Here is a 22,804-nt window from a genome sequence, read left to right on the forward strand (position 1 = left end):
TTCCATTCTGGTAACTTACTTGAAAGATCAACACTTGGAAAATAAAAAGTTCAAACGGTTTGCTAATAAATCAGATAATCTACAAGCTTTCTATGTATAGAATACCTTTAATAACAAATTCCATCAATAACAAAAAAATACTTTCAGCATTCACCAAAGTCAAACAAGTAACAGTAAATGTGGGTCCATTGTTTCATTTGTAGCAGAGGCTATATTGACCAGACCTTGAATCTGTGAAACGCGAGAGCCAGATACACCCAGAGTCTGCACCTATTACTTTCCATAGGACATAAATCATAGAACAAAATATCAAATTCAAGTTTTAAAAAACTGCATAATATTTTATGGAAAAGTGTGTCTAAATACATTTTCATGTCTTAGTTTGATTCCTCTGTTAAATGACAGGTGCAAATACTCAGTAAATCTGTCCCTAAATGTTCCATCTTCTCAATCAGTGTCAGAGGACCTGCTGGAGCTGTCAGATGAGGAAGAATCATGTTTCTTCTTCTGCTTCTTCTTGTGACGTTCCTTCTTTTCCTTCTTGCCCTTTTTCTTGTGGCTTTTGTGTTTCTTTCTCTTCTTGCTCTCCTCTTCGTCACTTGATGAAAAGGACCTGCAAAAAATGACAACATCCACAGTTATTAAACATAAAACACCACTGAGACTAGGCATAATTATTTCTCATAGATACTGGAATTAGAAGACAATGTGATGTACCTCTTCCTTTCAGACTTTCTGTCTTTACTTTTCCTCCTCTTGTGTTTAATTTTCCTGGCGTCCTCCTGGGAACCTACAGCAATCAGGAGAAATACACAAAACCATTCAGACAACAAAAAACACTTGAATAAAAGTGAGCGCAACACAGGTGATGAAGACTAGGTCATATAACTGTGTATGTTATAACAGTGTAATAAAGCAGTGCTAAGTCTGTTATAACATAACTATTGTTCTGTTATTTGTGGAACAAGCGTCAAAATGTTCTTAAATGTGATGTTTTGGTGCCTCGAAGACAATTCAGAAATCTGATTGAGGACCTTATTACTGATGAATGTGTTTGTTTTTTATGGCCATGTTTTTCTTCCTGCTTGCATTTTGATGCATGTATTTTCTGTAATTCAGGGCTCATCTGCAAAAGAGACCGTGGTCTCAGTACGACTCCCTGAGAAAATAAAGGTTAAATTAAAATTAAATAAAAAAATTGTCTGTTGTACTGTATTGACTTTTTGAGTCTTTTCCTCCCCGGCCCAGCTTGTCGTTAGGCAGATCCTCCTGCTCGTCCTCCGTACTCTCGTCGCTGCTTGTACTGCTCACGTCCAGGACAATGTCTTTCCGGGGGTCCACACGCACAAAGTTACGGCACTCGAACGTCAGGTGGCCCGCTGATGAAATGACAAGGGTACAGAAGAGAGTAATGAAGGGATGTACTTTAGAGAGCAGCTTTATCTAGCACAGTATGATTATGACATACAACATCTCCACTTCGCTGATCCTCAACACTGGGGCCCCACAAGGGTGCATGCTCAGCCCCCGCCTGTACTCCCTGTTCACCCATGACTGCGTGGCCATGCACGCCTCCAACTCAATCATCAAGTTTGCAGACAACAACAGTAGTGGGCTTGATTACCAACAACGACGAGACAGCCTACAGGGAGGAGGTGAGGGCACTCGGAGTGTGGTGTCAGGAAAATAACCTCTCACTCAACGTCAACAGAACAAAGGAGATGATCGTGGACTTCAGGAAACAGCAGAGGGAGCACCCCCCTATCCACATCGACGAGACAGCAGTGGAGAAGGTGGAAAGTTTGCCGTACACATCACGGACAAACTGAAATGGTCCACCCACACAGATAGTGTGGTGAAGGCGCAACAGCGCCTCTTCAACCCCAGGAGGCTGAAGAAATTTGGCTTGTCACATAAAACCCTCAAACTTTTACAGATGCACAATTGAGAGCATCCTGTTGAGCTGTATCACCGCCTGGTACGGCAACTGCACCACCCACAACAGCAATGCTCTCCAGAGGGTGGTGCGGTCTGCACAAKGCATCACCGGGGGCAAACTACCTGCCCTCCTGGACACCTACAGCACCCGATGTTACAGGAAGGCCATAAAGATCATCAAGGACAACAACCACCCGAGCCACTGCCTGTTCACCCCGCTACGGTCCAGAAGGCGAGGTCAGTACAGGTGCATCAAAGCTGAGACCGCGAGACTGAAAAACAGCTTCTATCTCAAGGCCATCAGACTGTTAAACAGCCATCACTAACACAGAGAGGCTGCTGCCTACATACAGACTTGAAATCATTGGCCACTTTAATAAATAGATCACTAGTCACTTTAATTATGCCACTTTAATAATGTTTACATATATTGCATTACTCATCTCATATGTATATACTGTATTTTATACCATCTATTGCATCTTGCCTATGCCGCTCGGTCATTGCTCATCCATAAATATATATGTATATATTCTTATTCCATCCCTTTACTTAGATTTGTGTGTATTAGGTAGTTGTTGTGGAATTGTTAGATTACATGTTAGATCTTACTGCATTGTCGGAACTAGAACACAAGCATTTCGCTACACTCGCATTAACATCTGCTAACCATGTGTATGTGACCAATAAAATGTGATTTGACACACTCAGGGGTCAGGGGACAGCAAAGAACATGCTGTAACTGTATTCACAAGGRTTGAATATGTAGAGTTAGAGACATGATATAAGCAATAAAGATTACTTACGATAACCACATTTCTTACACCCAGCTCTGATGTCCTTATTGGGACCTGCAAATTAAGTGAGAAATCAAATAATTTAGAAATGTCACAACTTCTTGCTTTGTTGATGTGTAGCAAAAACGTAGGCCTTGTAACGTTATATTCCACGCCTAAAATAATTGGATTCCTTCTATGATTCACATTGAGACTAGCTATAACATAACACAATTATTATCAAATTAATAGGGAAGCTAAACTACCATACACAAACTATTGTCGAAATAACTTTAGCTAGCTATCTAAACATTGAGCACAATCATGCTAGCTAATCAGAGGTGCAAGGTTAGCTAACCTAGCAGTACATAAATTCCATAAAAAAAACGCAAGTATTCGATAGTTAGGCTATAGCTAGCTAACTCCAATTGCATTATAATATGACATCTGATTCGTTTTAAGTTGGATCAAACATACCTGATGCAGCCATTATCACACTTTATAGACAAAAACCTTGTTGCGTTCATAAATTTCAAACCACAAAGTTCCCAGTGGGTCCTCTACAAAATAGCTCCGGTAGGAAATATCAACTGGTTAGTTCCCTGTACCGTCTTTGGTAAAACCGCATTTTGAGCGGATTTCACTCACTACTTGAGAAATAATTCTAATTTACTAGTACTTGTGACTCTCTTCTTTTTCATACATCTTTCATAATAAGTGTTTTCTTGATATAAATGTGCAAGCCTCCTTCAAGCTAACTTATGTTCTGTGCGATGTTTTAGTGGGATTGTTTACAATGTAACACACGGACCAAATTTTAGAGATGAATATGAAAATAATGATCTATATTTTAACAGAGTTGTGTAATTACGTAATTTTCCTACAAATATGTAATAATAGTTTGTTACTATTTGAAAAATATCACCCTCGAACTAATATTAGGGGAAAAAAGCTTCCAAGCATTGACTTGGCAAATACCCTTCATCGCCCATTGATTCGAGGTAAATAAAGCACCCATGTTTAAACAACATGGCGGTTGACAGTAATCTGGGTTAGCAAGAAATGTAGACATTAATCTCTACATTTTTGCAAACCACTTAGTGCTGATTTCTAAATTAGCTATCTATTCTACTGCTGAAAAAACAACGGATTTCCGGTTTCTAGTTGTTCGTTAATATCAACGACAGAATGAGCAACATCTACATTCAAGAGCCTCCATCAAATGGAAAGGTGAGCGCGAGCATTTGTTCCCCTGACGATCCTTATTAATATCTGACTGTCACTACAATGGTTTGCATGATAAACTATGATTATACAGAACATATTATCTTTGTCTAGAAACCCGACATTGAATTGCATTGAAGTCTACGTGGGGCAGAAATGAGCGTTTGTATCAGGAAAGTTTACTCTTACGACCTCTACAAGCCAGATTGTTAAATACCCGTTGTCCCTGCGGTTCAGCCTTTTGGCGGTAGGGATGTGAGACAATATATCACAGGAAGGTATAATTACATCAAATGTTCAAAGCGCTGGTAGTACGTTCAGATTTCTATCACCTGAATTATATGCACAATATAAAATGCACGAGATGCATGCGCACTTGCCTAGCTCGTGCACCTGTTTTACATGGTTCTGCTTGAAATCTGAACCAGCACTTTGAAAAGTTGATATAATTATACTTTCCTGTGATATATTGTCTCATATCCCTACCAAAAGCACCAATTGTATGGACAACAGGTAAAGTAAGTTCAAATATCATTCCATAGAGTGGTGCCAGAGTTCATTGTCCAAGGAGGAGATCCCACAGGCACCTGGACGGTGGAGAGTCCATCTATGGACGGCAGTTCAAGGTTAACTTTCACTGTCTCCATCACCTCATTATCTCGGATCATGTTCAATCCCCCCAAAAGATAGACTAGACATAAATGGAACTCTTCTACTTGGAACCTTTGCCAACTCACCAATACTACTGCTACTAATGATGAAACAGTGGGGCTGATTCTTGTTTTTCTGTTGGTTCTGTCCCACGTTCTCAGGATGAGTTCCACTCCAGACTGCACTTCAACAGACGAGGCCTGGTTGCCATGGCCAACGCAGGGCCCCATGACAACGGCAGCCAGTTCTTCTTCACCCTTGGCCGGGCAGATGAGCTCAACAACAAACACACCATCTTTGGAAAGGTAAAACGCCAAAAGAAGATCCATGCATGAGGTAAATCTTTTAGTATGCAGCATTTGTAATCTGAGCCAACTCAGTTGTAATTGCAGCAAACAGATTCTAGAAGCCATCTTTTCCTGTAAATTAATCTTCCTTTCCTCAATGCAGGTGACAGGTGATACAATGTACAACATGCTCAGGTTAGCAGAAATGGAATGTGATCCGGAGGAAAGACCTTTAAATCCACACAAGTTACAAACCACTGAGGTATGGGTTGGGTTTACATCACACAATAGTATTTTAGCACTTTGACCATTCATTTGTTTCAATTCCGCCAGACTCTGTTTCCTTAAATCGTCTCTGCAGGTGTTACATTCTCCCTTCGATGACATCATTCCATGTGAAACAAAAGAATRGCAAAAGGATGAAGACAAAAAATGGGGCAAGAAATCTCAGTCCAAAGCAACAAAGTGTTTAATTTACTATTATAAACACTTTCTCTGCTCCTCACTCTCAATCTGTTGCTGACCTGGAAGCGTGGCACTGTAGTTATGAACGGTCAACCATACTTGTTTTGTCAGGAACTTTAGTCTGTTGTCATTTGGAGAGGAAGCTTCAAATCAAGCTCGCCATCTTATGTATTGTGTCACCCATTCTGTGTCTGTCAGATATATACACACACCTTGTTTCTTTTCATCCAGACACTGAAGGGGAAAAGTAAAACAGTCATGACCTGCTGAAGGATGATCCACTGCTGAGCTCTGTCCCCACAGTCAACAAGTCACTACACTAAGACGTAGTACAGACACCATGTTCTGCTGCCTCAACTTATCTTGTTTTGACAATGAATTAAATTCATGAGTTAATATATTATTCATATTTATTTGATTCTATTTGTCTTGTTATTGAAGGAAAAAAGCCAAGGTGCAGTAGGAGAAGCAGCAGACTTATGAACTTATTCCTTCATGTTGTCTGTTCAATCAAGACAAAATGCATCACATTATAATGCATTCCATTCAACTTGTTGGAAAACACCTTTTCTCTGAGTGTTCTCCATGCTTTCTCTCTCTCACACTCTCTTGTGTTCAGGGAGAGGATGATGAGGATGGTGATAAAAGGAGTATGACTGATGAGAGGCAGGAAATGAGGGAGAGGATCTCTAAGAAGCTGAAGAAGATGGAGGAGGAGGAGAAGAGTACAGACCCCAGCGAGGAGGGAAGAGGGCCAACCGCAGGTAGATTACACAAAAATGATATACCATCCACAGCATACCCTAAATGCCGTTTACACATATTTTTAATTTGAGGAATGTTTTCTCACATGTTACGCTATAATAGCATTGTTTACGTTACTTGTTCATCAGTGTTCAGAGTTTATGACACTTTTTCTTCAAGGCCCAATGCAGCTGTTTTAATATTATTATWWWATAATTTCTGGATAACAGTTAAGTACCTTACTAGCTAGGTTTCCATCCAATTGTTGACAGATTTTTATGCATAAAAACAATATTTTCCCACCAGAGATGTGTTTCTGTCAAATGTACTTGTTGCAGATAAAAGCCTGTGCGTGATGATGTAGTGCACATAAAAATACCTATTGCGGTTAAATTTCCATTTACCCGAGGATTTTTTTTTTTCAACTCTACTGATGGGTTTTATCAAAATATGCTGTGTTATATAGTGAGTATGCCCACTCTGGTATTGGCATGTGCACTCTAGCCAACAGCTCACAATACTCTACCTGTAAGCATGCATGAGATTATTATGGACAAAGGAGCAAGATTATTTTTATTGGTCAAACGGCAGCCAAGCATCGATGTCATGTCACCAGCATAAAACCCTCAATATTTATTGGAAAGGAGCATCAAGCTCATCACCTTGCACTTTCACCACCCTGTGAAGTTCATAACTGACTTAATCTGTAGCCTAATAAACTGCAGGCTTTCCTGAGTCGTGGTGGGAGGACAACACATGTCATTGCGTGACTCCAAGTTTACTTCGATATAATGGTTATTATATCAATATTTGTGCATAAAAGTGTTTGAACCGACATTTCTCGCATATTAATTTTACAGACGCAAAAAGATCCCACCTTGTTTATCGTGTTTTGTCAACATTTGGAAAGTTTACCGAAACTTTTTCTGTTTCTATTAGGCCTGTCGTAAAAAAATAAAATTATTCGACATGTACTTTATAAAAAAAAAAAAAATGTTTAGTCCCTTCACCACCACCCCCCTCTTCTGAGGACAAATTTCTTTTAGCTTTTTCTCGACATGCAATTTGCTCGTATAAAAAGGTTGTATGGAAACCTTGTTTGTGTAATAGATTTCCATTAAAATGGGCAAAAATAGTTTTTTAGCAAATAACTATTTCTCAGGCAAAAAWTTTGTTAGAACTGTCAGAGTTTTCTGTGGGAAAAGGAAAATGGAAAACTAGCTGTCATGGGCAAAAGTTTTGAACTTTTTGTTATTGGTCAGCAACTCAGGAAATAACACTGATCACATTTTTTCACAGTTTTCCAGTGTTAGTTTCATCAGCTCTTATATGATATAAAAACACTGAATTTTGAGTGCATTGGGCCTTTAACCGCTACATTTCTTATAAGAGAGTTGACTAGGTGTCCAACAAGTGGTGCTATTGTACAAGAGAAAGTGATGTCAAATCAGTGGTACTAGGCAGTTGTAATTCTATAGACTAGCCAGGCAGAGGTGCTGTTGTACTGCGTAGACCTATGGCGTAGACAAGGGAGCCCAGTCTGACAGGTTGGTTCAGTTCACAAGGAAATCAGCGATGAAAGACAGATCATTTCATTTGATCTTTTCTAACAAAAATAGGTGTCCTTCAAAGCAATCTTGTGATAAACGTTATGATGCAGTATTACTGAACATACAGAAATAGATTGAATAGAACTAATAATAGACTTGAATGGGGAAGCCTGTTCTAATCATTCTATGACTGAAAATACCAGAGGTCCTCTTCATAGAAATACAACAGTGTGGTTCAGCAGCTTTGCAGTAATGGCATTGGGCATCATTAATCCGATGGACAGGCTGTACTGTAGGCTGCATGCCGACACTGATAACTCAACAATGACTCCTCACTCTCCACATTTAACATTTTTGTCATTAAGCAGATGCTCTTATGCAGAGCGACTCAGGGCTCAGACACTCCATTAGCGTTTGCTGGCCGAGAGTACTGAGCACCTCTGAACAGAGTGCGTCTGTTATTTTGCCAACCGAGTGCCCACCGATTTTTAAATCGAGAATCTGTGAAACATGTCGGCTGTAAGACGTCTACAGCGGGTGATCCCTAAAACACTGTGCTGAACGATCGTCTACAGCGGGTGATCCCTAAAACACTGTGCTGAACGATCGGCAGACAATTTCTAGATCCACATTTGGTGCGATGTGTGCGAGCCTTTACAGTTAGCTACACTACTGTAGCTAAGTCCAAGATAATTACAATGACAAACACCATATCTGATTGATTGAACACTATCTGTTGTAAAAGTACACACTAACATTTTAAACACAGTGACTTTTTGGTGACCTTGAATGAATAAATGAATCAGAGGGTTGGCGGTACTGATGCTAGGGTGTTGATGAGGACTAGTGACACCCTGTCAGCCAAGCAGAACCCCCACCTCCCCCGCTGCTGCTGCTAACACACACACACCTTGGGCCACTGGCCCCACATCAATGAACCCGGCCTGTCCACTGCAGCCAGTTCCTGCTAGGTGAAAGAGAAATGCTGGCACCCACACTACATGACTTACCCTGCTGTAGTGGAGAGGACGGGGGGACCCCGAAAGGGAGCACGAGACCGAGAGAAGCCCCAACGGGGAGAGAGAGAAGGGAGGGAGAGTCGGGTAGAGAACCGTTGTGACAGTTTTTGTAACCTAGATTGAAAAGATGCATCACAGACCTCTAGTCCATTGTCCAAAATCAGTTACTGAGAGAATCCTGTAATCCATGTCGTAATCTCACAATGCCACTGTGCTGATTGCCATACAACAGCAGCTTTATCAGAAACTCTGTTATCTAGCTGCGGGTTGGTTTGCCTCTTAACCCCACTGGGATAAGGATTCGGCCCTGCCAGTCAGCTGTGTGCGTGTCACTGACAGGTAGGCCAACGCTAACAGACTATAGTATATTAAACACAAGTGTAGATTGTTTGACTGTAGACTTGTACCCCAGCACCGTGGTTTGTGTTGGCACAGAATCAAAGAGGAGGCTGGTCGCTACAGTGTTGGGCCTGGGACAAAGGGGCAATTGTTGTAGAGCAGATCTCCTCTCCTGTCTCTCTCTCTGAGATATTGTTTTAGACCACAAGGGTGTATTTTATTGTTTGGTCCACCGAGTTATTCCTTTATGCTCAATTGCAGGGGATAAAACTGAAGGACAGTTGTGCTGCACGTGTGTGTGTGTGTGTGTGTGTGTGTGTGTGTGTGTGTGTGGTGTGAAAATTAGGAATCTCGCTGAAAAACAAAAATATTTTTCACATCTACACAAAACGTCTTTACCGTATTGCCAGGCATTTGATTCCCATAGTTGCCAAGTGACCAGACAACATTCCATTTATCTCATCAAGTGACGTAATCAGTCTGAGGTGTGTGCTATTTTCACAAGAGGCCATCATAATACAGTATATATTTACTATGTCCGGATTGGAATTGAAGAGGGAATCCCCATTTGGTCCTGTACGTTACAGGAGAGATGAATAAACCTGCAAACTTCTCTAGATATACTCACACTGCTGGTGGGGTGCAAACAGTATTTAATGTGAACTTAAAAAGCCTTTATCAAACTTACAACACAGGTATATACTTACAACACAGGTATATACTTATCACATCATTATCCATTATTATAAACTGGGTGGTTCYAGCCCTGATTGCTGATTGGCTGACATACCACAGGTATGACAAAACATTTTACTGCTTTAATTACATTGGTAACCAGTTTTTAATAGCAATAAGGCACCTCAGGGGTTTGTGGTATATGGCCAATATACCACAGCTAAGGGCTGTGTCCAGGCACTCCGCAATGCGTTCTGCATAAGAACAGCCCTTAGCCGTGGTATATTGGCCATATCGTGGTATATCGTGCCTTATTGCTTAATTCTATATCAACCTCATGATACAGCTATATACAGTGCATTTGGAAAGTATTGACCACTTGATATTTTGTTACATTACAAAATATTTTGTATACATTTTAGAATGTATTAAATCTTTTTTTCCCTCATCAATCTACTCACAATACCGCATAAAACAGMTTTTTTGAAGTTTTTGCAAATGTATTACAAATAAAAAATGGAAATATCACATTTACATAAGTATTCAGACCCTTTACTCAGTACTTTGTTGAAGCACCTTTGGCAGCGATTACAGCCTCGTTTTCTTGAGTACACTGTTGGCAGACCTGTATTTGGCCAAGACAACGCAGGAGTGACTTCGGAACAAGTCTCAATGTCCTTGAGCGGCCCAGCCAGAGGCAGGATTTGAATCCGATGGAACATCTCTGGAGAGACCTGAAAATAGCTGTGCAGCAATGCTCCCCATCCAACCGGACAGAGCTATAGAGGATCTGCAGAGAAGAATGGGAGAAACTCACCAAATACAGGTGTGCCAAGCTTGTAGAGTCATACCCAAGAAGACTGGAGGCTGTAATCACTGCCAAAGGTGCTTCAACAAAGTACTGAGTGAAGGGTCTGAATACTGATGTAAATGTGATATCAGTTTTTTCTAAACCTGTTTTTGCTTTGTCATTATGGGGTATTGTGTGTGTGTGTGTGTATATATTGATGAGGGGAAAGAACTATTTTAATACATTTTCGAATAAGGCTATAAAGTAACAAAATGTGGAAAAAGTAAAGGGGTCTGAATACTTTCCAAATGCACTGTACATCAATCCCATTCACCTCCACAGCATTCACCAGAGAGAGATCTGAGCTCCAACACCTCATCACCATTCCTATTGATTAAGTCAGGTCTCAGTCTGTATAAAGTGCCTGAGGCCTCTTTGCGGTAGTTTGTTTAAAAAAWAATAATAATATTGAAGTGAGTCCTAAAAGCAGGGCATGTGGTAGCTGCCACTTTTGTTAAACCCAACGGGGCATGACTGGGGAAGCAAAACGCTTCCATATGGGTCTATGTACACTATGTTGCTAACGAATAACCATGACCAGTCTTTTCCAATCTTAGTCATGCTTTGACTGAAAAATCTTGGTTAGGGGGTTTAAGGTGCATGGCCTGTTGAGTCAGTCCAGGGGTGGTCTATCTGTGTCGTGGATTGTATTCCCCCCCCCATCAATGTATTGATCACATCTTTACTAATGCTGCAGAAATTTGCTTTAAAGCAGTATCCAAATCCATCGTATGTAGTGATCACAATATAATAGCCATATCTTGGAAAACCAAAGTTCCAAAGGCTGGGCCTAATATAGTGTATAAGAAGTCATACGAAAAGTTTTGTAGTGATTCATATGTTGATGATGTAAAGAACATTTGTTGGTCTGTGGTGTGTAATGAGGAGCAACCAGACGCTGCACTTGACACATTTATGAAATTGCTGATTCCAGTTAATAATAAAATACTAGTAAAAACTGTTAAATCCCCTTGGATTGATGAGGAACTGAAAAATTGTATGGTTGAGAGGGATGAGGCAAAAGGTATGGCAAATAAGTCTGTCAGCCCAACTGATTGGCAAACGTACTGCAAATTAAGAAATCATGTGACTAAACTAAATAAAAATAAACTATAATATGAAACGAAGATAAAGAATGATAGTAAAAAGCTTTGGGGCATCTTAAATAAAAAATGTTGGGGGGGGGCAACTCGGCTTCATCATTCATTGAATCCGATGGCTCATTCATCATAAAGCTCACTGATATTGCCAACTACTTCAATTACTTTTTCATTGGCAAGATAAGAAAGCTTAGGGATGACATGCCAGCAACAAACGCTGACACTACACATCCAAGTATATCGGACCAAATTATGAAAAACAAGAATTGTACTTTTGAATTGCGTAAAGTCAGTGTGGATGAGTTTATTGTTGTCTGTCAGACCCCGGTGGCTTGTCATTGTTGATAATCTGGATGGAAAATTACTGAGGATAATAGCGGATGATATTTCCACTCCTATTTGCCACATCTTCTTCAATTTAAGCCTACTAGAAAGTGTGTGCTCTCAGGCCTGGAGGGAAGCAAAAGTCATTCCGCTACCTAAGAATAGTAAAGCCCCCTTTACTGGCTCAAATAGCTGACCAATCAGCCTGTTACCAACCCTTAGTAAACTTCTGGGGAAAATGGTGTTTGACCAGATACAATGCTATTTCACAGTAAACAAATTGACAACGGACTTTCAGCATGCTTATAGGGAAGGACATTCAACAAGCACAGCACTTACGCAAATGACTGATGATTGGCTGAGAGAAATTGATGATAAAAAGATTGTGGGGGCTGTTTTGTTAGACTTCAGTGCAGCTTTTGACATTAACGATCATAGTCTGCTGCTGGAAAAACGTATGTGTTATGGCTTTACACCCCCTGCTATATTGTGGATAAAGAGTTACTTGTCTAACAGAACACAGGGTGTTCTTTAATGGAAGCCTCTCAAACATAATCCAGGTAGAATCAGGAATTCCCCAGGTTAGCTGTTTAGGCCCCTTGCTTTTAATTTTTTTTTTTTTACTAATGACATGCCACTGACTTTGAGTTTTAGGTAAGCTAGTTGAGAACAAGTTCTCATTTACAACTGCGACCTGGCCATGATAAAGCAAAGCAGTGTGACACAAACAACAACACAGAGTTACACATGGAATAAACAAGCGTACAGTCAATAACACAATAGAAAAAATAATAAAGTCTATATACAGTGTGTGCAAATGGCGTGAGGAGGTAAGGCAYTAAATAGGCCATAGTAGCGAAGTAATTACAATTTAGCAGATTAAAACTGGAGTGATAGATGAGCAGATGATGATGTGCAAGTAGTGATACTGGTGTGCAAAAGAGCAGAAAAGTAAATAAAAACAATATGGGGATGAGGTAGGTAGATTGGGTGGGCTATTTACAGATTAACTATGTACAGCTACAGCGATCGGTTAGCTGCTCAGACAGCTGATGTTTAAAGTTAGTGAGGGAAATGTAAGTCTCCAGTTTCAGCGATTTTTGCAATTTGTTCCAGTCACTGGCAGCAGAGAACTGGAAGGAAAGGCGGCCAAAGGATCTGTTGGCTTTGGGGATGACCAGTGAGATATACCTGCTGGAGCGCGTGCTACGGGTGGGTGTTGTTATCGTGACCAGTGAGCTGAGGTAAGGTGGCYCTTTACCTAGCATAGAGAGCTAATATTAATAATATGCATGTCAATCTCCTGGCTTAAAGTGGAGGAGAGCTTGACTTCATCACTACTTGTATTTATGAGAGGTATTGACATGTTGAATGCACCGAGCTGTCTGTCTAAACTACTGGCACACAGCTCAGACACACATGCATACCTCACAAGACATGCCACGAGGTCTATTCACAGTCCCCAAGTCCAGAACAGACTACGGGAGGCGCACAGTACTACATAGAGCCATTACTACATGGAACTCTATTTCACATCAAGTAACTTATGCAAGTAGTAACATTTGATTTAAAATATATATATATATATATATATATATATATATATATATATATATATATATAACAGCTTGATTATGTTGTGGGGGTGCTTTGCTGCAGGAGGGACTGGTGCACTTCACAAAAACTGTCAGCTTCATTAAATAGGAAACGCAAAACACCAGTCTCAACGTCAACAGTGAAGAGGCGACTCCGGGATGCTGACCTTCTAGGCAGAGTTGCAAAGAAAAAGCCATATCTCAGACTGGCCAATAAAAAGAAAAGATTAAGATGGGCAAAAGAACACAGACACTGGACAGAGGAACTCTGCCTAGAAGGCCAGCATCCCTGAGTCGCTGTTGATATTGAGACTGGTGTTTTGCAGGTCCTATTTAATGAAGCTGCCAGTTGAGGACTTGTGAGGCGTCTGTTTCTCAAACTAGACACTAATGTACTTGTCCTCTTGCTCAGTTGTGCACCAGGGCCCCCCACTCCTCTTTCTATTCTGGTTAGAGCCAGTTTGCGCTGTTCTGTGAAGGGAGTAGTACACAGCGTTGTACGAGATCTTCTGTTTCTTGGCAATTTCTCGCATGGAATAGCCTTCATTTCTCAGAACAAGAATAGACTGCCGAGGTTCAGGAGAAAGTTCTTTGTTTCTGGCCATTTTGAGCCTGTAATCGAACCCGCAAATGCTCATCCTCCAGATACTCAACTAGTCTAAAGAAGAACTGTTTTATTACTTCTTTAATCAGCACAACATTTTTCAGCTGTGCTAAAATAATTGCAAAAGGGTTTTCTAATGATCAATTTGGCTTTTAAAATGATAAACTTGGATTAGCTAGCACAACATGCCGTTGAAACACAGGAGTGATGGTTGCTGATAATGGGCCTCTGCATGCCTATGAAGATATTCCATAAAAGATCTGCCGTTCCAGCTACAATAGTCATTTACAACATTAACAATGTCTACATTGTAATTCTGATCAATTTGATGTTATTTTAATGGACCAAAAAAATGCTATTTTTTTTTCCAAAAACAAGGGCATTTCTAATTGACCGTAAACTTTTGAATGGTAGTGTGTGATACATACAGACATACAGGCATACATACATACATACATACATACATACATACATACATACATACATACATACATACATACATACATACATACATACATACATACATACATACATACAACTAAAGACACAATGTACACCTTTTTATTTTTAGGGGAGCTACTGGGTCGTCCTGGTGACCACTTTACAGTCAGTCAAGCAGTAAAGTGCCACATTTTAAATCAAGCTCCAGGGTTAAAGAATAACAGTCATTAGACTTTTATTCACACACAAAGATAGTCTACCATTGTTATTTCAGTAGACATTCCTTCAGCCCTGCAGACAATGGAACTCGTGCTTAAAGGGCAATTCTACCACTTTTCACCCTAATTTTCATTATCTCCAGCACATTACCAGTGTCTACATACACTATATATACACAAAAGTATGTGACACCCCTTCAAATCAGTGGATTTGTCTATTTCAGTCACACCCGTTGTTGCATATAAAATTGAGCACACAGCCATGCAATCGCTATAGACAAATATTGGCAGTAGAATGGCCTTACTGAAGAGCTCAGTGACTTGGCACTATCATAGGATGCCGCCTTTCCAACAGGCAGTTTGTCAAATTTCTGCCCCGGTCAACTAAGTGCTGTCTTTGTGAAGTGGAAAGGTCTAGGAGCAACAACGGCTCAGCTGAGAAGTGGTAGGCTACACAAGCTCACAGAAAGGGACCGCAAAGTGCTGTAGCGCGTAAAAATCGTCTGTCCTGCAACACTCACTACTGAGTTCCAAACTGCCTATGGAAGCAATATCAGCACAAGAACTGTTCGTTGGGAGCTTCATGAAATGGGTCTCCATGCCCTAGCAGCCGCACACAAGCCTAAGATCACCATGTGCAATGCCAAGTGTCAGCTGAAGTGGTGTAAAGCTTGCCGCCATTGGACTCTGGAGCAGTGGAAACATGTTCTGTGGAGTGATGAATCATGCCTCACCACCATCTGGCAGTCCAACGGACAAATCTGGGTTTCGCGGATGCCAGGAGAACGCTACCTGCCCCAATGCATAGTGCCAACTGTCAAGTTTGGTGGAGGAATAATGGTCTGGTGCTGTTTTTCATGGTTCGGGCTTGGCCCCTTAGCTCCAGTGAAGGGAATTCTTAACGCTACAGCATACAATGACATTCTAGATGATTTTGTGCTTCCAACTTTGTGGCAACAGTTTTCCCTTTCCTGTTTCTGCATGACAATGCCCCCATGCACAAAGCGAGGTTCATACTGCTATCGGCTAGCTCCCTGAACGCCGTGTCTCCCGCTCGCCTAGCGTAGTAATCGACTATCGAATTGCTTCCTGTTTCATCTATTGCTACTCATTGGACCCTGTGCTCACTCGGCTACACAGCTGATGCCTGTTGGACTGTTCATTAACACGGTACTTCATTTTGTTTATCTGTCTGCCCCAGCCTCGAACTCAGGCCTTGTGTGTAGCTAACTGACCCTCTCTGCACTTTCATCGCCATTTACCCGTTATTGTTGTCCTAGCTGTTTACCCGTTGTTGTCTCATCCGTTGGTGTCTAAGGCCTCCCAATCAACACCTGTGATTTCTTTATGCCTTTCTCTAATGTCAATATGCCTTGTATACTGTTGTTTAGGGCAGCTCTCATTGTTTTATTTTACTGCGGAGCCCCTAGTCCTGCTCAACATGCCTCAGATAGCCCCCATGTCCCACCCCCCACACATGCAGAGACCGCACCTAGCTTAACTGGCGCCTCCAGAGATACAACATTTCTCATCGTCACTCAATGCCTAGGTTTACCCCCACTGTACTCGCACCCTACCTTACCCTTGTCTGTACACTATGCCCTGACTCTATCCTATCACGKCCAGAAATCTGCTCCTTTTATTCTCTGTTCCCAAAGCACTAGACAACCAGTTCTTATAGCCTTTAGCCGTACCCTCATCCTACTCCTCCTCTGTTCCTCTGGTGATGTAGAGGTTAACCCAGGCCCTGTGTGTCCCCAGGTGCTTTCATTTGTTGACTTCTGCAACCGTAAAAGCCTTGGTTTCATGTATGTTAACATCAGAAGCCTCCTCCCTAAGTTTGCTTTATTCACTGCTTTAGCACATTCCGCCAACCCTGATGTCCTAGCCGTGTCTGAATCCTGGCTTAGGAAGGCCACCAAAAATTCTGAAATTTCCATCCCCAATTACAACATTTTCCATCAAGACAGAACTGCTAAAGGGGGCGGAATTGCAATCTACTGTTGAGATAGCCTGCCGAGTTCTGTCATACTATCCAGGTCTATGCCCAAACAGTTCGTGCTTCTACTTCTAAAGATCCATCTCTCCAGAAATAAGTCCCTCACTGTTGCCGCCTGTTATAGACCCCCCCTCAGCTCCCAGCTGTGCCCTGGACACCATATGTGAATTGATTGCCCCTCATCTATCGTCAGAGTTCGTTCTGTTAGGTGACCTACATTGGGATATGCTTAACACCCCGGCCATCCTACAATCTAAGCTAGATGCCCTCAATCTCACACAAATTATCAAGGAACCTASCAGGTACAACCCCAAATCCGTAAACATGGGCACCCTCATAGATATCATCCAGACCAACTTGCCCTCTAAATACACCTCTGCTGTTTTCAACCAGGATCTCAGCGATCATTGCCTCATTGCCTGCGTCCGTTATGGGTCCACGGTCAAACGACCACCCCTCATCACTGTCAAACGCTCCCTCAAACACTTTCTGCGAGCAGGCCTTTCTAGTCGACCTGGCCCGGGTATCCTGGAAGGATATTGACCTCATCCCGTCAGTCGAGGATGCCTGGTTGTTCTTTAAAAGTGCTTTCCTCACCATCTTAAATAAGCATGCCCCTTTTAAAAAATGTAGAACTAAGAACAGATACAGCCCTTGGTTCACTCCAGACTTTGACCAGAACAAAAACACCCTGTGGCGTGCTGCATTAGCTTCGAATATGCAACTTTTAGGGAAGTCAGGAACCAATACACACAGTCAGTTAGGAAAGCAAAGGCTAGCTGTTTCAAACAGCAATTTGCATGCTACGGTATGCAAATAAAGAATAAGAGTACTTCCTCCCAGCTGCCCATTGCACTGAGACTAGGAAACACTGTCTGATAAATCCACGATAATTGAGAATTTCAATAAGCATTTCTCTACGACTGGCCATGCTTTCCACCTGGCTACCCCTACCCTGGCCAACAGCTCTGCAACCCCCCCCCAACAACTGGCCCAAGCCCCCCGCCCCCGCTTCTCCTTAACCCAAATCCAGACAGCTGATGTTCTGAAAGAGCTGCAAAATCTGGATCCCTACAAATCAGATGAGCTAGACAATCTAGACCCTCTCTTCCTAAAATTATCCACCTCCATTATTGCAACCCCTATTACTAGTCTGTTCAACCTCTCTTTCGTATCTTCTGAGATCCCTGAAGATTGGAAAGCGGCCGCGGTCATCCCCCTCTTCAAAGGGGGAGACACTCTAGACCCAAACTGTTACAGACCTATATCCATCCTGCCCCGCCTTTCTAAAGTCTTCGAAAGCCAAGTGAACWAACAAATCACCGACCGTTTTGAATCCCACAGTACCTTCTCCTCTAGACAATCTGGTTTCCGAGCTGGTCACGGGGGCACCTCAGCCACGCTCAAGGTCCTAAACGATATCATAACCGCATAGATAAAAGACGGTACTGTGCAGCCGTCTTCATCGACCTGGCCAAGGCTTTCGACTGTATTCTTATCGGCAGACTCAACAGCCTTGGTTTCTCTAATGACTGCCTCGCCTGGTTCACTAACTACTTCTCACATAGAGTTCAGTGTGTCAAATCGGAGTCTCTATGGGGTGCCACAGGGTTCAGTTTTCAGGCCGACTCTTTTCTCTGTATATATCAATGATGTCGCTCTTGCTGCGGGTGATTCTTTGATCCACCTCTATGCAGACGACACCATTCTGTATACATCTGGCCCTTCCTTGGACACTGTGTTAACTAACCTCCAAACAAGCTTCAACGCCATACAACACTCCTTCTGTGGCCTCCAACTGCTCTTAAATGCTAGTAAAACGAAATGCATGCTCTTCAACCGATCGCTGCACGCACCCACCTGCCCGATTAGCAACACTACTCTGGACGGTTCCGACTTCCGACTATGTGGACAACTACAAATACCTAGGTGTCTGGTTAGACTGTAAACTCTCCATCCAGACTCACATTAAGCATCTCCAATCCAAAATTAAATCTAGAATCGGCTTCCTATTTCGCAACAAATCCTCCTTCACTCATGCTGCCAAACATACCCTCGTAAAACTGACTCCTACCGATCCTTGACTATGGCGATGTCATTTACAGAATAGCCTCCAACACTCTACTCAGCAAATCGGATGCAGTCTATCACAGTGCCATRCGTTTTGTCACCAAAGCCCCATATACTACCCACCACTGCGACCTATATGCTCTCGTTGGCTGGTCCTCGCTACATATTCGTTGCCAAACCCACTGGCTCCGGGTCATCTATTAGTCTTTGCTAGGTAAAGCTCCGCCTTATCTCAGCTCACTGGTCACCATAGCAACACCCACCCGTAGCACGCTCCAGCAGGTATATTTCACTGGTCATCCCCAAAGCCAACACCTGCTTTGGCCACCTTTCCTTCCAATTCTCTGCTGCCATTGACTGGAACGAATTGCAAAAATCACTGAAGTTGGAGACTTATATCTCCCTCACTAACTTTAAGCGTCAGCTGTCAGAGCAGCTTACCGATTGCTGCAGCTGTACACAGCCCATCTGTAAATAGCCCAACCAACCAACTACCTATCTCATCCCCATTTTTGATTTTCTGCTCTTTTGCACACCAGTATTTCTACTTCATCCTCATCTGCACATCTATCACTCCAGTGTAAATTGCTAAATTGTAATTACTTCGCCACTATTGGCCTATTTTTTGCCTTACCTCCTTACTTCATTTGCACACACTGTACACAGATTTTTCTATTGTGTTATTGACTGTACGATTGTTTATCCCATGTGTAACTCTGTGTTGTTTTTGTCGCACTGCTTTGCTTTATCTTGGCCAGGTCGCAGTTTTAAATGAGGCCTACCTGGTTAAATAAAGTTTTTTTTTTTTTTTTAATACGGAAAGGGTTTGTCCAGGGCGGTGTGGAAGAACTTGACTGGCCTGCACAGAGCCATGACCTCAACCCGATCAAACACCTTTGGGATGAATTTGAACGCCGACTGCGATCCAAGCTTAATCGCCCAACATCAGTCCCAGACCTTACTAATCCTCTTGTGGCTGAAAGTAACCAAGTTTCTGCAGTAATATTCCAAAATGTAGTGGAAAGCCTTCCCAGAAGATTGGAGGCTGTTATAGCAGCAAAGGGGGAAACAACTCCATAATAATAACCATAAAATACCCACATTCCTGACAACATCAAGTTAAAATATATTTTAATCAGTGATTTTCAAACACTATGAGATTCATAGTGACGTAGGGAGCAAGGAAAAAGCCTCCCATCTGGCTAGAAACTCGTTGCAGGTTTTAAAAATCACAGTTTTTCTTTTAATTCTGCCCTGTGATGTCACAGATAAACATTTTTTAGGGCCTTAGCTTTTTACCCACAGATCATAGAAATGTGGTGTTTTCACATGTAGACACTGGTATAGTACTGGAGATGTTGAAAAGTGGTGGAGTTGCCCTTTAACTGGGACACGACACCAATTATCCAAGCCCAAGTGGCCTTACCCTCGACACACACACACCGGTGACACAGTGTGGCTAATTGGCTGCACCTGTCTGTTGTGATTGGTCATAACCCAGCGGACTCTCAGCGAAAGGTCATGGGGGTCAGGAAGCACTGGACTCTGTTCTCTAGTTGAGAACCACTAGAGGTAATCCAGTTCCTGACCCCCTCCTGACAGTCTGTCTGTCTACACATCTCTGCTGGCCTGACTTAGCATGTCTACCCAGCATGGGGCTCTCTCTCTCTTTCTCTCTCTCTGGAAACAGATGTGCGTGTTTAGCACTCTTTGTGTTTGATGGGCTGAATGGAATGAAGAACCTGTGGGGAATTTAGCCTACTTGGTAGCAGAGGGATCCACATTGCTTCTTCCTTCTCTGCACAGTCATGCAGATTCCTGCCTGTGCTGCGGTAAGATCCCCCCCCCCCTCTCCGTCTCACTGTACTGCTTGGCTGTGAACCAAGCCATGAAGCGTCCCCCTCTAACCCCCCTGAGGGGAGTCAGTCAGTCCACCCAGTTACCTTGTTATTCCAGCACATTCATCCAAATCTCTATGGCAGTCATAGTAGTGGGTTTTCATTTGGCTAGATTCCAGCCCTGGCCTGGTGCTTCAGTCTAGTCCAGAGATAGACACAAAAGGTTTAGATGTTGACATCCCACTCTCTATGGTATACCAGAGACCTGGCTTAGACTGCTGCTCTGAGGCTGTGGAATCCCTCCCTCTGTCTGTCTGTCTAAGCTGAGGGTTCCTTCTGGCCGCTGGAGGGTTAAACGCTGCCGGCTGAGCCCTCTGATGCAGCAGAGACAGCGAGAGCAGCTGGCTGGGCCGTAGCCAGTCACTTGGTGTGCTTTCTTTATGAAAAGTAAATCATCCACAGCACCCTAGGTTTCGCTTATTTGAATTGTCTGAATGAGCGACAATCGCTGGCAGCCCCTGAGAGGCTGAGAGCCGCCCGACCCAGCGGAGAGGAGTGACAAGGACCTGTTCCTACTTCACTCTGCTCAGAAAAGGAGAGGAGAGGGAGGAAGTTTAATGTATATAGGTTGGTCCTAGCCAAACGTCTAACTGGCTGTCTCTGTCTGCCTGTCTGTATGACCACATCTGATCTCCTCACTCACTCTTCCTCCTTCTCCTCACTACTCCTCCTCATGGTGTTGTGGGAGGACAGTCCCAGTTCCAGGAAAGGTGCTGCTGAATGGCTGGCATTGTGCTCTGGTTGGGATGGTGGGAAGAAGGAGGGGTGGAGGGGAGTAGGAGAGGATGGATGGGTGTCTGTCTCTCGACTCTCCCCCCCGGCTGATGGAGGGAGGGGTAGGCAGTCGGAGAGAGTCAGCGCACTCTGGCGTCTCTTCAAAGCCTGGTCTCATTAAGTGTGTGTGTGTGTGTGTGTGTGTGTGTGTGTGTGTGTGTGTGTGTGAGAGAGAGAGGCTGGGATGGTCCTGTTAACACAAGGCCACTGTATTCACTAATATGTTATTCAATGAAGTGTTATTCTTCATCTGGCTGAATGAATACCCACTGAGACCTCACATTGGGCAGGCTGAAACTAGGGCACACCTTGTGGTGTTTCTGCTATTTTTAACTGTATACCTCCACTCAGGCTCACTCTCAATCATTAGCTGAGGGGTATACTACAAAGCAGTATCAATGAGTTAGCCAGCTAACTTTGATCAACATTCAGAAATAAAAATAGTTTCTGGTTCATTCATTAACTTAGACATGAATCAATCCATGCCCATTTTAAGCATATTTTCCTTAATGTTAAGTTATTTTGGGACTGAGGCTGTTCGTGACAGTTTGCACCTTCTTGAAATAAGATTATGCGTAATTACTGCACTATACACTTTATATGTAGCTAGTCTATATATGAGGCTATAGGTTACATTTCTATTTCTTGTAAAGTAATATAGAATTAACCATTTCCACTCACACACCCTGTCATCCTGTATATATGGCAGATTGTGTCATTGATAATCGCCTAAATTGGAATGCAGTGTCTGTATAGTAACATGCTATAGCCTACATGACGTAAGGTTCTCTGCTTCACAGCCTGTAGAAGTTTTAACTGACAGTCGTTATAAACGTGTCCCCATCCCTCCCACTAATTGTGTCATCACTAGTTACCACAGCCACAAAGTCATAAACCCCACCTAATTCTATGTGATTTAGTGTTTTTACCTTAACCACACTGCTAACCTTATGCCTAACCTTAGACAATTTTGACTTCTGGCTGTGCTATCAAGTGGAAGCCCTCTGATTGGGCTACTTTTGCACATTTGTTGTTCTCGGAGTGAGGACAATGGTTTAAATCATGAGGAGTCGATGTGTTCTGAAAGATGAGATGTTGAGGATTATAATAAATATTGTTTTGATATTGTACAAGCAAACCACACACATAAGTCTTAACGTGCACTTCACATTTCCATATTTGAAAACTTCTGTAATTTACAATATCAATGATTATGACCTCCATGTTTGATCCACAGTTACAAGATGGCATCAGTTATACCCT

General features: G+C 42.4%; 2 protein-coding genes across 6 annotated transcripts in view; one reads left to right on the plus strand and one right to left on the minus strand.

The window, feature by feature from the left end:
* Positions 1–87: 87 nt before the first annotated feature.
* Positions 88–3,281, minus strand: LOC112069417 (protein SREK1IP1-like). 2 transcript variants are annotated; one of them, XM_070438545.1, is made up of 5 exons: positions 3,192–3,281; positions 2,745–2,789; positions 1,221–1,379; positions 718–790; positions 88–613 (listed from the first exon to the last, which is right to left on the minus strand). In XM_070438545.1, exons 1-5 carry the CDS (start codon positions 3,202–3,204, stop codon positions 448–450), a joined length of 456 nt encoding a protein of 151 aa, XP_070294646.1. In that variant the 5' UTR covers positions 3,205–3,281; the 3' UTR covers positions 88–447. The 2 variants fall into 2 exon arrangements, with proteins under 2 accessions (XP_070294646.1, XP_070294645.1); XM_070438544.1 differs by having other exon boundaries at positions 1,212–1,379.
* A 572-nt stretch (positions 3,282–3,853) lies between these two features.
* The window catches only part of LOC112069416 (spliceosome-associated protein CWC27 homolog), a 63,226-nt gene continuing 44,275 nt past the window's right edge, over positions 3,854–22,804 (plus strand). Inside the window, exons 1-6 of one of the 4 annotated variants that reach the window (XR_011475337.1) lie at positions 3,854–3,944; positions 4,481–4,564; positions 4,751–4,894; positions 5,040–5,138; positions 5,238–6,105; positions 13,059–13,186. Coding sequence is in view for 2 of the 4 variants with exons in the window: in XM_024136756.2 (XP_023992524.1) it covers positions 3,903–3,944; positions 4,481–4,564; positions 4,751–4,894; positions 5,040–5,138; positions 5,238–5,399 (531 nt within the window). In the remaining 2 variants the exon portion in view is untranslated. Of the gene's footprint in view, positions 3,945–4,480; positions 4,565–4,750; positions 4,895–5,039; positions 5,139–5,237; positions 6,391–13,058; positions 13,187–22,804 lie in introns of those variants that run through there. The other 3 variants (XR_011475336.1, XM_024136756.2, XM_024136757.2) reach the window with 3 other exon arrangements.

Source organism: Salvelinus sp. IW2-2015, unplaced genomic scaffold (genome assembly GCF_002910315.2).
Source record: "Salvelinus sp. IW2-2015 unplaced genomic scaffold, ASM291031v2 Un_scaffold1009, whole genome shotgun sequence".
Lineage (NCBI taxonomy): Eukaryota > Metazoa > Chordata > Actinopteri > Salmoniformes > Salmonidae > Salvelinus > Salvelinus sp. IW2-2015.